Here is a 16,753-nt window from a genome sequence, read left to right as displayed (position 1 = left end):
AAAGGCAAAGGGGATAAGAGTGAGTGCTCAAATTACAGAGGTATAAGTTTGTTGAGTATTCCTGGTAAATTATATGGGAGGGTATTGATTGAGAGGGTGAAGGCATGTACAGAGCATCAGATTGGGGAAGAGCAGTGTGGTTTCAGAAGTGGTAGAGGATGTGTGGATCAGGTGTTTGCTTTGAAGAATGTATGTGAGAAATACTTAGAAAAGCAAATGGATTTGTATGTAGCATTTATGGATCTGGAGAAGGCATATGATAGAGTTGATAGAGATGCTCTGTGGAAGGTATTAAGAATATATGGTGTGGGAGGCAAGTTGTTAGAAGCAGTGAAAAGTTTTTATCGAGGATGTAAGGCATGTGTACGTGTAGGAAGAGAGGAAAGTGATTGGTTCTCAGTGAATGTAGGTTTGCGGCAGGGGTGTGTGATGTCTCCATGGTTGTTTAATTTGTTTATGGATGGGGTTGTTAGGGAGGTGAATGCAAGAGTTTTGGAAAGAGGGGCAAGTATGAAGTCTGTTGGGGATGAGAGAGCTTGGGAAGTGAGTCAGTTGTTGTTCGCTGATGATACAGCGCTGGTGGCTGATTCATGTGAGAAACTGCAGAAGCTGGTGACTGAGTTTGGTAAAGTGTGTGAAAGAAGAAAGTTAAGAGTAAATGTGAATAAGAGCAAGGTTATTAGGTACAGTAGGGTTGAGGGTCAAGTCAATTGGGAGGTGAGTTTGAATGGAGAAAAACTGGAGGAAGTAAAGTGTTTTAGATATCTGGGAGTGGATCTGGCAGCGGATGGAACCATGGAAGCGGAAGTGGATCATAGGATGGGGGAGGGGGCGAAAATTCTGGGAGCCTTGAAGAATGTGTGGAAGTCGAGAACATTATCTCGGAAAGCAAAAATGGGTATGTTTGAAGGAATAGTGGTTCCAACAATGTTGTATGGTTGCGAGGCGTGGGCTATGGATAGAGTGGTGCGCAGGAGGATGGATGTGCTGGAAATGAGATGTTTGAGGACAATGTGTGGTGTGAGGTGGTTTGATCGAGTAAGTAACGTAAGGGTAAGAGAGATGTGTGGAAATAAAAAGAGCGTGGTTGAGAGAGCAGAAGAGGGTGTTTTGAAATGATTTGGGCACATGGAGAGAATGAGTGAGTAAAGATTGACCAAGAGGATATATGTGTCGGAGGTGGAGGGAACGAGGAGAAGAGGGAGACCAAATTGGAGGTGGAAAGATGGAGTGAAAAAGATTTTGTGTGATCGGGGCCTGAACATGCAGGAGGGTGAAAGGAGGGCAAGGAATAGAGTGAATTGGAGCGATGTGGTATACCGGGGTTGACGTGCTGTCAGTGGATTGAATCAAGGCATGTGAAGCGTCTGGGGTAAACCATGGAAAGCTGTGTAGGTATGTATATTTGCGTGTGTGGACGTATGTATATACATTTGTATGGGGGTGGGTTGGGCCATTTTCTTTCGTCTGTTTCCTTGCGCTACCTCGCAAACGCGGGAGACAGCGACAAAGCAAAAAAAAAAAAAAAAAAAAAAAATGAAGAGGATGAGTGATGATGACTTAAGAGGGTGTATGTGTTGGAAGGGAAGGGAACTGGAAAAGGGGGAACTGAGGAGATGGAAAGATGGAGTGAAATATTCTTCAAGATGTTAGGGCTTTTAGATGCATGATGGTATGAGGCATGCATGGAACTGGGCAGATTAGAGCGATATAATGTAAGGGGTTATGTGCTGTCAGTGGTCTGAACCAGTGTTTTGAAGTGTTTTGAGGAACCATAGAAAGGCCTGTAAAGCTTTGTTGTGGAGAGGAGGCTCTGGTTTCAGTGATTTATAGATGACATCTAGAGGATGTGAGTGAATGAGATTTTTCTTCGCTATTGGAGCTACTTTACTTCTTAAGGAACAATGATCAAATATGAAAAAGAAAGTTGCAAGAAAGTATACAATTGTAGGCAGCAGTCCAAATAATTTCAAAGTGCATTGTAGAAAATATTAAAAGATATAATATGAAAAAATATCAATATTTGGATTATGCTTGAATTTATTAATTGTAGATTATGTTTTGCCTGTTGATATACTGATATGTGATCTTTTCTTTCAGTTACGGTTTCAAGGACAACCTGATATATACAAGCAGTTCCTAGAAATCCTTCATACGTACCAGAAGGAGCAGCGGCACATCAAAGATGGAGGATCTGTACCCACCAGAACGCTCACTGAGACTGAGGTGTATGAGAAGGTGAATATTACATATGTGAGATGATTAGTAACACTATTGATTTATCCTTGGGAACTGGTGAGAAAGAATGCTACCCAAGAATCTCCTGTGTCTTGTACAAGATGATTGAGAGGGGGAGATGGAAATCATCCCACCTTATATCATTACATTCCAAAAGTAAGAGCCGAGGGAGGAGATAGAAGAATTTTCTACGAAGGTTCAATTGTTTGTACTGGAAGCTTTCTTGTGGCAGGGAATAGGAAACCATTAGTATATGTAAATCAATTGCTGTGGATAGTTGGGTCTGTTTTTGGTACATGTGACAACTAGAGATGTTACATTTGGAAATAAGGCTGTGGTTTGTCTGTTCTTGGTGCTACCTTTCAAAAGGGAAAGATGGGTATTAGATATATAGATAATTTTCATAAACTCCTCAAGTGCAGGTGACTTGAGTGAAGAAAGTTCAAGCTGCATTCATCTAATTAGAATGTATTGAAAGAGGTACTGAAAATCAGTAGGCTAAGAGTTACTGGTGGTATCATTTCTTGGAAATAGAAAAGCATTTGTGAAAGTCAGTGGTTTGTTGAATATTGTTTTGCTTTTCTCCTTTGGTTTTATGTATGTGGATGAGATAGATAAAGAGAAGAAAGTAAAAATAGGATAAGTGTCTGTGAGTTCCTAGGATGAGATTTTCCCAAAAGGTAGGGCTGGGATGTGTAATATCTTGCTTGATGGATAATACTGTTTCTCTTTGCTGTCACATACATTGCATAATTATCAGTTGTGGTGTCATATAGAGTTCTTTTTAACCATTTATCAAGTTTTGTTTTGAATGTTTCTTTAGTTGTTCCATGCATGTTTCTTATACTGTGTGGTATTACACCGAATAGTCTTTCAATTTTAATCCCTTTTGCAGGTCTCTTTTCTGTTTTTGTTTGAGGTCTTTTTGGTACATTCTGTGGTATTCTTGTAGACTTAATAACTCTTGTTTCCTCCTTGCTATGAGCTTCTTAGGCCCGGATATTGTTCTTTATCCTATCAGTTTGTTGCCTAGCAGTAGTAGATGGGTAGCTGACTTAGGAAATACTATTACTCAGGTATTGGTGTGGTTAGGTGTGGCATTAAAGCATACCAGCACTGTGCTGATTTTCACTTACTCTCCCTTACCCAGGTAGTGCTATTTCCCACTTGCCTCACCTACACTTGTGTAGCATGCATCCAGTCCACAAATCACAACCTTTTCATTTACATATCATATTTTTCCATTCATGCCTGTTCTGTACACTTTATTAGCATATAATACATTGCCACAAATAGACACTGTCTTCATGATATATTTCTTGTTCTTGAGTAATGTGTACATAGTCTACAGTCTATACGTATTGTTTCTATTGTTATGTACCAGATTACCATGTACCATATTTTATATTTATTACGTTTGTTATGGTGATCCTTTTCTGGTTTTTGTGAGCTTATCTTGAAGTCTTTCTTTTCTTTCTCGTTGATTTTTAGCAGGAATGTACACTTTTTGTTCTCTATAGCTACTCTATCAAACTTTATCTCTGATGCCTGTACCCTTCAGGAACTCTCTCAAAGTGGTGGCCACAGTTGAACTACAGTGCAGGTTCTTAGCCTTTCAGTGCTTCACCCTAACATGCCACTGGAAAAGATCACCTCCAGGGTAGTGTTTCTAGGGGCTACTACCTAATATTCCTACCAGCAACTTGTATCTCCTGTTCCAACCTGTTACAACTACCTAATGCTCACACATCATGTTCCTGCCAGCTAATTCCACCTAATGCTCCTGTCTAATTTTCTTGCCTACTACTTCTATCTTTTGACCTACCATTTTGCCAAAAGGCAGCGTGAACTCATATTGCTCATAGTGGGGAAAATCTAGAGTTATGAAGAATGGGTTTTGTTAAGTAAGTGTTGTCAAGTGTTTTGTATGACGAGGGATTGTATGCTCATGGGCAGAATGTACGTTAGGCAGAAAGAAAAGCGAGCTACCTGGGTCACAGTAATGCAGCTTGACAACCACTTAAATGCTTGTTTACAGTGCAGTTGTCACTAGCTCCCTGATACCCAGAAGGGTAGTACCAGTAATGTACCTTGTTGGGCGGTGCCTACCTTCCAGTTATTACCTTACTGCATACCTGATTGCCTTCTGAATCTGTAATGATATGTTTGAAATTGTTTGTATTGATCACTTAGCTATTTCCATATACATTATTTACCTTGCTACCATAATTATTTAATTAGTTTAGCTGTTTTACCATGACAAGAAATTGTTGTTTTATCAGTAATTTTATTACACTTGCAAATTCCCTTTGTTAGTTTTTTATAGAAGGACACGTGTTTTTTATTCTATCTACTATGTATTTTTTTATTGTGTTAAAGCTGATTAAGATGTCATCTTCATTTTTAATTGCCATATTGCTTTATTACTTTTTTGTTGCCTTTTTGTAAAGGTTTGCATTGGCATTTGATATCAGTTTATGTTTGTGTATGGTTTGCTTTTCCTTGAAGCCTAATTTCTTTATTTCTGTTTGTGTACTTAGTTTTTTGTTACACTTGATTTACCTTACTATTATTTCAGTTATATACGTATTTCTCCAATATCCCAGGGGATGGGGGAGAAAGAATACTGCCCATGTATTCCCTGCATGCTTTAGAAGACAACAAAGAGGGGCAGGAGTGGGTTGCTGGAAATCTTCCCTTCCTGTATTACTCTCCAAAAGAAAGAACAGATCAAGGAGCCAAGTGAGGATTTTTCCTCTAAGGCTCCTTCATCTGTTCTTGACACAGCCTTGCTCGCGTGGGAAATGGCGAGCATGTATGGAAAAATTATGCTGTTTTTGTACCCTGAGTAAGAAGGTGTCTTTTTCTTTTGGGACAATACAGTCAATCATGTTGCATACACTTTCCTTTTTTCCCCTACTAAAGGCATGTTTCTTGTTATGTTTATAAACTTTTATAGAACAAATTTCTCTTAATTTCTTTTTTAATTTTCATCTTTTTTATATTATACTTAACCGCCGTTTCCCGCGTCAGCGAGGTAGCGCAAGTAAACAGACGCACATTATTTTTTATTTCATATTCTTACTATACTTTGTCGCTGTCTCCTGTGTTAGCGAGGTAGCGCAAGGAAACAGACGAAAGAATGGCCCAACCCACCCACATACACATGTATATACACAAACGCCCGCATACACACTTAAACATACCTATACATTTCAACGTATACATACATATGCATAAATACACATGTACATATTCATACATGCTGCCTTCATCCATTCCTGCCGGCACCCTGCCACACATGAAATGGCAAATGGGTAAAGGCATGTACAGAGCACCAGATTGGAGAGGAGCAGTTTGGATTCAGAAGTGGTAGAGGATGTGTGGATCAGGTGTTTGCTTTGAAGAATGTATGTGAGAAATACTTAGAAAAGCAAATGGATTTGTATGTAGCATTTATGGATCTGAAGAAGGCATATGATAGAGTTGATAGAGATGCTCTGTGGAAGGTATTAAGAGCATATGGTGTGGGAGGTAAGTTGCTAGAAGCAGTGAAAAGTTTTTATCGAGGATGTAAGGCATGTGTATGAGTAAGAAGAGAGGAAAGTGAATGGTTCCCAGTGAATGTCGGTTTGTGGCAGGGGTGTGTGATGTCTCCATGGTTGTTTAATTTGTTTATGGATGGGGTTGTTAGGGAGGTGAATGCAAGAGTTTTGGAGAGAGGGGCAAGTATGCAGTCTGTTGTGGATGAGAGGGTTTAGGAAGTGATGATACAGTGCTGGTGGCTGCTTCTGGTGAGAAATTGCAGAAGTGTGTGAAAGAAGAAAGGTGATAGTTATTATGAATAAGAACAAGATTTTTAGGTTCAGTAGGGTTGAGGGACAAGTCAATTGGGAGGTAAGTTTGAATGGAGAAAAGCTGGAGGAAGTGAAGTGTTTTAGAGATGCTTTTCACTTCCTCCTAAATTCATAAATACTTACACTGTTCTCTGCTGTTTCTCCTTTTATTAGCTAGTTTGATATCCGTTTCTTTTTGAACACTTCAGAGCTTTGGAACACTGTCTTCTCATATCTTTCCTAGGGACTATGAGCAGGCACTTTTTAGAGTGAAGCTTTTCACTTTGTTCCAAATTTGTAAATTCCTTTTACTGTCCCTCCTTTTTCCTCATCAGTTAACCCATTTTGATTGCTGTTGCTTTCTGTACACATCGAAGCTTTGGAAAGTTCTCTTTTCCAATGCCTTTCTTAGTTCTTGTTACCTAGGACTTTTTAAAAGGATTTTCACTTTCTCCAGTGCTTGTAAGTACTTTCCCTTGTCTCAAGTTTTTCTTTCATGTTGCAATTAAGGCTCTACCTTGATGTGGACTTTTGTCTGTGACTGGAACCTCCTCTGAAGAAAAAAAAAAAAAAGGGCATTGAGAGTGATTGATATTGCATTTGAGGAATGGTTTGATGGTGGTGTTGATTGATTCAGTTGCATGTGAGTTCTTCAAGAAGGGAGTGAGATTGTTGTTCCTTGATGAATTAGGCAGTTTGACCTGTGTTTGACACAAGTTGAGATGCATGGGGGTTGACAGTACATTAATAGTGCCCACTTTTAGAGGCAGTGAAACAAAAATAGTCAAATTCTAGAGGATTAAGTTTGTCATTCATATTTGGTAAGGTGTATGGAAAAGTAATGATTGAAAGGGCATTGTTGTGCATAGAGCAGCTGACTGGAGAAGAGCAGTTCGGCTTTATAAGTGATCAGGGGTGATAGATTAGTTGTTTGCTTTCAACAATGTATGTGAGAAATACTTAGGGAAAGAGATGGACTTTTTTTCTCTCTTCTTTCATATTTGATTGCCATTTCTTAATTAGTAAGGTGACTCCAGGAACACATGAAAAAACACCACAGTCACTCGCATCCATTCTCTGGCTGTCACGTGTTATACTCTGAAACCACAGCTCCATATCCATAACCAGGTCCCACAGATATTTCTGTGGTTTACTCCAGCTGCTTCACATACCCTAGTTCAGTCCATTGGCAGCATGTTGACTCCTGTATATCACATCATTACATTTCAGTCTATCCTGTGCATGCATACCTTTCACCCTCCTGCATGTTTAAGCTCAGGTCACTCAGAATATTTTTCTCTCTTCTTCCATCTTCAATTTGGTCTCCCATTCTCCATATTCCCTCAGTTACTGACACAAATATTTTCTATACTAATATTTCCTCACTCATTCTCTGTATATGTCCAGACCATTTTAGCACACCCATATCAGCTCTCCGAGCCACAGTTTTTGTTATCACGCCTCTCTCTTACTCTTTGATTACTTATTGGATCAAACCAGCTCACACCACTTATTGTCCTCAAACATTTAATATCCAACACATCTAACTTCCTCTGCGCAACCCTATCTATAGCCCATGCCTCACATCCATATATTGTTGAAATTACCACCTTTTCAAGCGTACCCATTTTTCCTTACATTCTTCAGTGTTCCCAGAACCTTTCCTGCCTCACCTAAGCTGTGATTTACTCCCACTTACTGGTCTCATTCAGTGGCATATATGCTACAGGTATTTAAAACACTTCACTTCCTCCAAATTTTCTCCATTTAAACTCCCACCCTAAATAACCCTGTCCCTCAACACTGCTAAACCTAATAACCTTGATTTTACTCACATTTTCTCTCTACTTCCTCCTTTCAATGGAGAAAAACTGGAGCAAGTGAAGTGTTTTAGATATCTGGAAGTGGATTTGGCAGCGGATGGAACCATGGAAGTGGAAGTTAATCATAGGGTTGGGGAGGGGGCGAAAGTTCTGGGAGTGTTGAAAAATGTGTGGAAGTCAAGAACTTTATTTCGGAAAGCAAAAATGGGTATGTTTGAAGGAATAGTGGTTCCAACAATGTTATATGGTTGCAAGGTGTGGACTATAGATAGAGTTGTCCAGAGGAGGGTGGATGTGCTGTAAATGAGATGTTTGAGGACAATGTGTGGTGTGAGGTGGTTTGATTGAGTAAATAATCAAAGGGTAAGAGAGATGTGTGGTAATAAAAAGAGTGTGGTTGAGAGAGCAGAAGAGTGTTTTGAAATGGTTTGGTCACATGGAGAGAATGAGTGAGGAAAGATTGACCAAGAGAATATATGTGTCAGAGGTGGAGGGAACGAGGAGAAGTGGGAGACCAAATTGGGGTGGAAAGATGAAGTGAAAAAGATTTTGAGTGATCGGGGCCTGAACATGCAGGAGGGTGAAAGGCATTCAAGAAATAGAATGAATTGGAACGATGTGGTGTACCGGGGTCGACGTGCTGTCAATGGATTGAACCAGGGCATGTGAAGCGTCTGGGGTAAACCATGGAAAGTTGTGTGGGGCCTGGATGTGGAAAGGGAGCTGTGGTTTTGGTGCATTATTACATGGCAGCTAGAGACTGAGTGTAAACGAATGAATGTGGCCCTTGTTGTCTTTTCCTAGCGCTACCTCGCACACATGCGGGGGGAGGGGTTGTCATTTCATGTGTGGCGGGGTGGCGACAGGAATGAATAAGGGCAGACAGTATGAATTATGTACATGTGTATATATATATATATATATATATATATGTCTCTGTGTGTGTATATATATATATACGTTGAGATGTATAGATATGTATATTTGCATGTGTGGACGTGTATGTATATACATGTGTATGTGGGTGGGTTGGGCCATTCCTATGTCTGTTTCCTTGCGCTACCTCGCTAATACGGGAGACAGCGACAAAGTATATTAAATGAATAAAATATTCCTCCTTTTACACACTTCCAAACTCGGTTACCATTTTCTGCAGTTTCTCTCGAATTTCCCACCGGTGCTGTATTGTCAGCAAACATCAACTGACTCACTTCCCTGGCCCTCTTATCCCCTACAGACTTGAGTACTCACTCCTCTTGCCAAGAATATCAAATTTACCTCCCAAGCCACCCCCATCCTTAAGATTGACTTAATGCAGCTTATATAGATCTGGGTAGATCCTTCTGTAGAGTTGATAGAGGTTTCTTATGGATGGTAAATGTGAGGGGTCTTGGAGCAAAGTTAAGTTTGAAGGTTGATGACCTTTGGAGATAAAGCAGTTGCAATTTGTGTATGTATAACTTGGTTCTGGTGTCAGACTCAATACCCTGGTTACTGAATTTGAGTGTGCACAGAAAAAAAGCTGAAAATTTATGAGGATATGTAAAGTAATAAGATGCATCACAGGGGATGAAACAGGAAGGTATGAGAGTGAATGTAAGTTTGTGGGAAGGGCTGGGAAAAGTCAAATGGTTTAGGTATTTGGGAGTAGCCATGGTAGTAGATTGAACCAAGGGGGTCAGTGAATCACACATTGGAAGAGGGGGTTAAAGTCCAGGTTGCCTTTAAAAGGATATGAAAGGAAAGTGGTGTATGTAAGGACAAAGTTGGGTATGTTTGAGGGTTTAGAAGCCCAACGGTTTTGTTAAGATATGTCCTGGGCCTTGAATGCAACATAGAGGAAGGGGCTGGATATGTTGAAAGCGAACCGCTTAAGGATGATATGTAGGGCATGTCATTATAATCAGACAAGAAATGATGTAGTCAGAGTTATGGTAATGAGTGTTGTTTGACAGAGAGGTCGTACCATAGTGTAATGAAATGGTTTAGGGATATGGATATCATGACTAAAGATTTGAGTTTACTAAAAACAATACACATGTAGGAAGCAGGGGAAGCAAGGAGGAATCCGTGGAAGAAATGGAATGATGGAAGTAAAGGAAACCTTGGGATATATGGGCCTGAATGTTTTGGAAGGTGAGAGGCAGGCACTGTATGCCGTGGAAGGTTGCCATGTTAATGGACTGCACCATGGCATAAAAGTGGTTATTCTAAGCAGTGTAGTAGTCTGTAGGGCTTGGCTGTGGATGGCCAACTGCTTGTGATACTGTACATGACAGTTAAAGACTGGATGTGTGTAGATGAGACTGTTTGTCCATCTGTTCCCAGTGCTCTTTTGCAAAGTGAGGAAAGGCAGTTATTAGATAATGAAAGAGGATTTGGTCTACTTGTGACAAGAAAATGCTTTTCAAGTGTTTTTTCCTGTTTATACGTAGGTTGCTAAGCTGTTCGAAAACCAAGATGATCTACTTCAAGAGTTTGGTCAGTTCCTCCCTGATGCCACCAACAATTCAGCAGCCCAGGCAGCTGTTTCAGACTTCATGGACCAATACCGGACTCATCTTGGGGTATGATACCAGTATCTGTAGATATTTTACTGACTTTGGTAATAGATTATTCCAGTAAACGATTCATTAAGGATTAAATGTTTGTTGTGATTTTTTCATATTTCCATAATGTATTGCTAGTTTTACTTGACAGGAGTCAGCCTGGGTATGAATCCTGGGCACTGCAATTTGCCCACAGCCAGTCCTAGATGTTTATCCTTCCGTCAGGACTGGTCAATAAATGGGTACATGGCTTAGGCTGGGATTGTGTGTGTTTGTATACACACATAAGAGTAATTCCTTTGATTCCATGGGGAAATGAAACACGATAAGTTCCTAAGTGCACTTTCGTGTAATTATCTCACTTGGGAACTTATTGTGTTTCATTTCCCCATGGACTGGGAATATTCTTGATCACGCACTCAATGGAGATCCTTTCCAACATAAGAGTAAAGATATGGTACAGAACATTTATACAAGGTTAAGAGATGGGGCAACATGACTGTTAAAACTCTTGCTCTGTAACACAAATAGTAATCACAGGAAAAGTTCTTTCATAAGAGAATAATCATAAACCCTTAGAAGTATAGTATGCATGGCAAAACCTTCTGTAAATATCACATAATTTGTAATGGAATAGTTTTGACTGGATATTCCAAAATGCATGATAACCCTCTTGATAATGCTATATACTGTGTTGGAGTAGTCATTAATCTTGGATATGATAGTAAATGTGGTAAGCCTTCATGTTAACAAAATTTACTGTAGGGATAGTCTGAAACCTTGGTTGTTACGGTAAATGATTATGATAATTTTAAGTTAATCTTAACCCTTTGCCAGCATTTTACAATGAGTCATAATACATGATTTTCCTTCTCACTCTGAAATACCATGAAAGTCCATAGCAATAATTGCACAACTAGGCTAGGGTCCCATAAGGTGCTGACCTTAAATGGTGGCTGACAAACCGTATGCATAGATGATGACTTGCTTAATGGACTACTGCTTATGCTTTGATTCTTGAACCTATCTCGCTGCTTTTCTCCGATTTCACAATTATTTAGGAAATTAGTGGAAGTTGTAATGAATAATATGCTGTGTGTTTCTTATGTATTATAATACATCAGGAAGATATATGTTGATAATATATGAATTTTTGATGCTTTTTGTGCCTGCTTATGCATTTTTAGGTAGTAGTTGGTTGGCAGCCAATGACCAGGGAGGTATAATACCAGTACTACCCGCCTGGGTGTCAGGAGGGTTAGTGACATCTGCTTAGTGAGCCAGCACTTTAGTGGTTGTCAAGTTGCACTCCTCTGACCCAGGTAGCTGTCTTTTCTTTCTGCCTCACTAACATGTGAACTACTGGCATTCTATCCACAAATATACAATCTTTTCTTGTCATATGTAACACTTGACAACACTTAATTCACATAGCTCATTCTTTGTAATGGTAGATTTTCCTGGCATTCTGACCACAAACATACAATCCCTCCTTGTCGTATGTAACGCTTGACAACACTTGACTCACACAACTCATTCTTTGTAACTGTAGATTTTCCTGCGATGAGCACTGTGCACTAACCCTGCCTTTTGGGAAAATGGTAGGAACAATGGATTGAAGTATTGGGTAGGAAGATTAGTTAGAAACATTAGGTAGAAGTTGTAGGTAGGAGCATGAGATAGTAGTAGTCATTAGGAACATCAGGTAGGTGCCTCAGCAAGTGGCCTGTTAAGTTCTTTAGTTATGGAAACTCTGTTGCCTTTGGCCACCCCTTTGAGGGAGTTCCAATTAGAACAGGCATCAGAGATATAGATAGATAGCTTATGCATTGGCAGCATTAGGGAGCTTAGTGCTCTCACAAATCTAGCCTTTTAATTCTTTCGTGCCATTTATAGGTCACAGTCATCATTATAAGTATCTTGTTGATGTGCATAAATGAAGATATTGATGATATGCAATGTTTTTGGTGATTGTGCAAGAGTAGGCAGCACAAGACCTCTTAGCATCCCATTAAATATGGCTCTTAAATTTTTTATTCTCTTAACAATTCGTTCACCATTATAAGTGTAAGGATTGAGAAATTTGTCATGCTTGAGAGAGTTTCTGCCATCCTGCAGGCTTCAGACTATATGTTATTTTATTTTTTCTTCATTTTTATACCATATTATCATATGTGGTTTTTCAAAATGGTAATGCCAGATATAGAAACTTATGGTTTTGCTTTCTTGAAAGATATTAAAAGACTGCCAGTTTTCATTTTCATATTTTACTAGAGAGAATTCATACTCCAGGAAAGCTGCAGGAAATGCAGCATAAGGGATAAACTTTGGATATTATAATGGTCTTTCTAGTTTGAGTACTTCTCTGTGAGAGTGATCTTTGATATGATATTTTAAAGTAAGTTTGGATATCCCAGTGTTAAATGTACTGTAGAAGAAGTTGATCCTTGACTTTATATATTATGAATAGCAAGGTAATCTTTTGTAAGAGGAAATCTGCAACTTGGAAATTACAGTAATAATAATCATTAAATTTTAGGGAGAATAAAAAGATGTTCTGGAAGGAGGTAAATTAAGTGCGTAAGACAAGGGAGCAAATGGGAACTTCAGTGAAGGGCGCTAATGGGGAGGTGATAACAAGTAGTGGTGATGTGAGAAGGAGATGGAGTGAGTATTTTGAAGGTTTGTTGAATGTGTTTGATGATAGAGTGGCAGATATTGGGTGTTTTGGTCGAGGTGGTGTGCAAAGTGAGAGGGTTAGGGAAAATGATTTGGTAAACAGAGAAGAGGTAGTAATAGCTTTACGGAAGATGAAAGCTGGCAAGGCAGCAGGTTTGGATGGTATTGCAGTGGAATCTATTAAAAAAGGGGGTGACTGTATTGTTGACTGGTTGATAAGGTTATTTAATGTATTTATGACTCATGGTGGGGTGCCCGAGGATTGGCGGAATGCGTGCATAGTGCCATTGTACAAAGGCAAAGGGGATAAGAGTGAGTGCTCAAACTACAGAGGTATAAGTTTGTTGAGTATTCCTGGTAAATTATATGGGAGGGTATTGATTGAGAGGGTGAAGGCATGTACAGAGCATCAGATTGGGGAAGAGTAGTGTGGTTTCAGAAGTGGTATAGGATGTGTGGATCAGGTGTTTGCTTTGAAGAATGTATGTGAGAAATACTTAAAAAAGCAAATGGATTTGTATGTAGCATTTATGGATCTGGAGAAGGCATATGATAGAGTTGATAGAGATGCTCTGTGGAAGGTATTAAGACTATATGGTGTGGGAGGCAAGTTGTTAGAAGCAGTGAAAAGTTTTTATCGAGGATGTAAGGCATGTGTATGTGTAGGAAGAGAGGAAAGTGATTGGTTCTCAGTGAATGTAGGTTTGCGGCAGGGGTGTGTGATGTCTCCATGGTTGTTTAATTTGTTTATGGATGGGGTTGTTAGGGAGGTGAATGTAAGAGTTTTGGAAAGAGGGGCAAGTATGAAGTCTGTTGTGGATGAGAGAGCTTGGGAAGTGAGTCAGTTGTTGTTCGCTGATGATACAGCGCAGGTGGCTGATTCATGTGAGAAACTGCAGAAGCTGGTGACTTAGTTTGGTAAAGTGTGTGAAAGAAGAAAGTTAAGAGTAAATGTGAATAAGAGCAAGGTTATTAGGTACAATAGGGTTGAGGGCCAAGTCAATTGGAAGGTAAGTTTGAATGGAGAAAAACTGAAGGAAGTGAAGTGTTTTAGATATCTGGGAGTGGATCTGGCAGCGGATGGAACCATGGGAGTGGAAGTGAATAATAGGGTGGGGGAGGGGGCGAAAATCCTGGGAGCCTTGAAGAATGTGTGGAAGTCGAGAACATTATCTCGGAAAGCAAAAATGGGTATGTTTGAAGGAATAGTGGTTCCAACAATGTTGTATGGTTGCGAGGCGTGGGCTATGGATAGAGTTGTGCGGAGGAGGGTGGATGTGCTGGAAATGAGATGTTTGAGGACAATGTGTGGTGTGAGGTGGTTTGATCGAGTAAGTAATGTAAGGGTAAGAGAGATGTGTGGAAGTAAAAAGAGCGTGGTTGAGAGAGCAGAAGAGGGAGTTTTGAAATGGCTTGGGCACATGGAGAGAATGAGTGAGGAAAGATTGACCAAGAGGATATATGTGTCAGAGGTGGAGGGAACGAGGAGAAGTGGGAGACCAAATTGGAGGTGGAAAGATGGAGTGAGAAAGATTTTGTGTGATCGGGGTCTGAACATGCAGGAGGGTGAAAGGAGGGCAAGGAATAGAGTGAATTGGATCGATGTGGTATACCGGGGTTGACGTGCTGTCAGTGGATTGAATCAGGGCATGTGAAGCGTCTGGGGTAATCCATGGAAAGTTGTGTGGGGCCTGGATGTGGAAAGGGAGCTGTGGTTTCGGGCATTGTTGCATGACAGCTAGAGATTGGGTGTGAACGAATGTGGCCTTTGTTGTCTTTTCCTAGCGTTGCCTCACACACATGAGGGGGGAGGGGGATGGTATTCCATGTGTGGCGAGGTGGTGATGGGAATGAGTAAAGGCAGACAGTGTGAATTGTGTGTGTGGGTATGTATGTGTGTGTCTGTGTGTGTGTATATGTGTGTACATTGAGATGTATAGGTGTGTATATTTGCATGTGTGGACATGTATGTATATACATGTGTATGGGGGTGGGTTGGGCCATTTCTTTCGTCTGTTTCCTTGCATTACCTCGCAAACGTGGGAGACAGCGACAAAGCAAAATAAATAAATAAATAAATAATAATAATAAACCCTGTAACTTATGAAATAAACAGACTAAGGTGAATTTAATTATAACTACTGCAGGATCTGTTTTGTATACACACACACACACACACACACACCTCTGTGGTTGGAAGCTCCAGTTACAGACAAAAGTCCACATCAAGGCTGGGCCTTAATTGAAATAAGGAGAGGATTATACATGGGAAAAAGACGAGACAAGGGAAAGTATTTACGAATTTTGGAGGAGTGAAAAGACCTGTCTTTTAAGATAGATCAGGTCATAGTTATTGGGAAAGACTTGAGGTAGAGTTCTAAAGTTTTAAGTTGTAGGGAAAGAAACAGTTGTCATTACAACCCACCCTTTAGTTGCTAATGGTCACACAGCAATCATATGACACAGTAGCTTGCTGAGTATTGCATGGTCAAGCTAGTAATGGGGGCACACACGCAGACAGCATCCGGAAGCAGGAACCAAAGTAATACCCATAGCAAGAAAGTGAACTAGCGTTGTGGCATAGGGCAAAAGGGCCAAGTTTGGAAGTTATCCTTGGAGAGCTTACAAGTTGGGCCACTTTTGACTTAACTCTTTCAAGTAAGGATGCAAAGCTAGAACCTTCCCAGATGTGAGAGCAGTATTCCATACAAGGACAAATCAGTCTTTTGTCTAAACGGAGCAAGTGTTCAGAAGAAAAGAGATTTTGATATTTAAGCAGGACTCTCAGTTTCTTAGAGGGTGACTTAGCTATTTCCATAAAGTGGGATTTATAAGAAAGAGTGGATGTTACAGTAATAACAAGTTCATTATCAGGAAGTGGAATTGCAGAACCTTCAAAGGAGAGACAAGAGTTGTGAGTTTTTGATAGAAAGATGGGTAAAAACTTAACTAGATTTCATCTGTCCCCCACTGAGATGTCCTGTCTAAATGAGAGTATGTTGAGGAAGCTCTCTTAAAATGAGATGCAGATTGAGTGAAAGAAGGAGCAGAATTGAAGGATGTAGATGAATGCAGTGTTGAGTCATCAGCTTGTGAGTACATTTGGTTATTTGTGGAAGAGAGGATATTGGTGATGAAAAAGGAGGAAAAGTGTAGGGGGCAGGACAGAACCTTAAGGGTCACTGTTATGATGGAGAATGGTGGGGAAGGCTGATATATTAACAACCATAGAGATAGATCAGCCGGATAGGAAGCTAGATATGGAGCAAAGTGAGGGAGGGAAGCGAAGGTAGTGGAGCTTAGAGATGTGACCCTGATGCCACATCTTGGCAAGCTTTGGATATGTCAAGGGCAACTACACAAGATTCTCCAAAATCTTTCAGGGATGATGACCAGACATTAGTAAGATAGGAAAAAAATATCACTGGTGGATCTCGCAATACAGGTGAGCAGAGATAAGACTATGAGATTCAGGGTGTCCAAGGATATGGGAGTTGAGGAGGTTTTCAAAGACTTTTGAAATGGTAAATATCAAAGCAATAGAATGACATTTAAAGGGGTCAGAATGGTCACTCTTCTTAGGGATGGGATGCATCAACGCATGCTTCTAAGAAAAAGGAGAAGTTTT

At 40.1% G+C, this 16,753-nt stretch overlaps 1 protein-coding gene across 7 annotated transcripts in view; it reads left to right on the top strand.

The window, feature by feature from the left end:
• The window catches only part of Sin3A (SIN3 transcription regulator family member A), a 206,648-nt gene that overhangs the window by 108,470 nt on the left and 81,425 nt on the right, over positions 1-16,753 (top strand). For all 7 annotated transcript variants that reach the window (XM_071686749.1, XM_071686748.1, XM_071686743.1 and 4 more), the window contains 2 exons: positions 2,101-2,238; positions 10,333-10,464. In XM_071686749.1, the coding sequence (XP_071542850.1) occupies positions 2,101-2,238; positions 10,333-10,464 (270 nt within the window). The remainder of the gene's footprint in view (positions 1-2,100; positions 2,239-10,332; positions 10,465-16,753) is intronic.

Source organism: Panulirus ornatus, chromosome 42 (genome assembly GCF_036320965.1).
Source record: "Panulirus ornatus isolate Po-2019 chromosome 42, ASM3632096v1, whole genome shotgun sequence".
In the NCBI taxonomy this organism is placed as follows: domain Eukaryota; kingdom Metazoa; phylum Arthropoda; class Malacostraca; order Decapoda; family Palinuridae; genus Panulirus; species Panulirus ornatus.
Note: the sequence above shows the minus strand (reverse complement) of the source record. Positions and strands in the feature narration are given on the sequence as shown.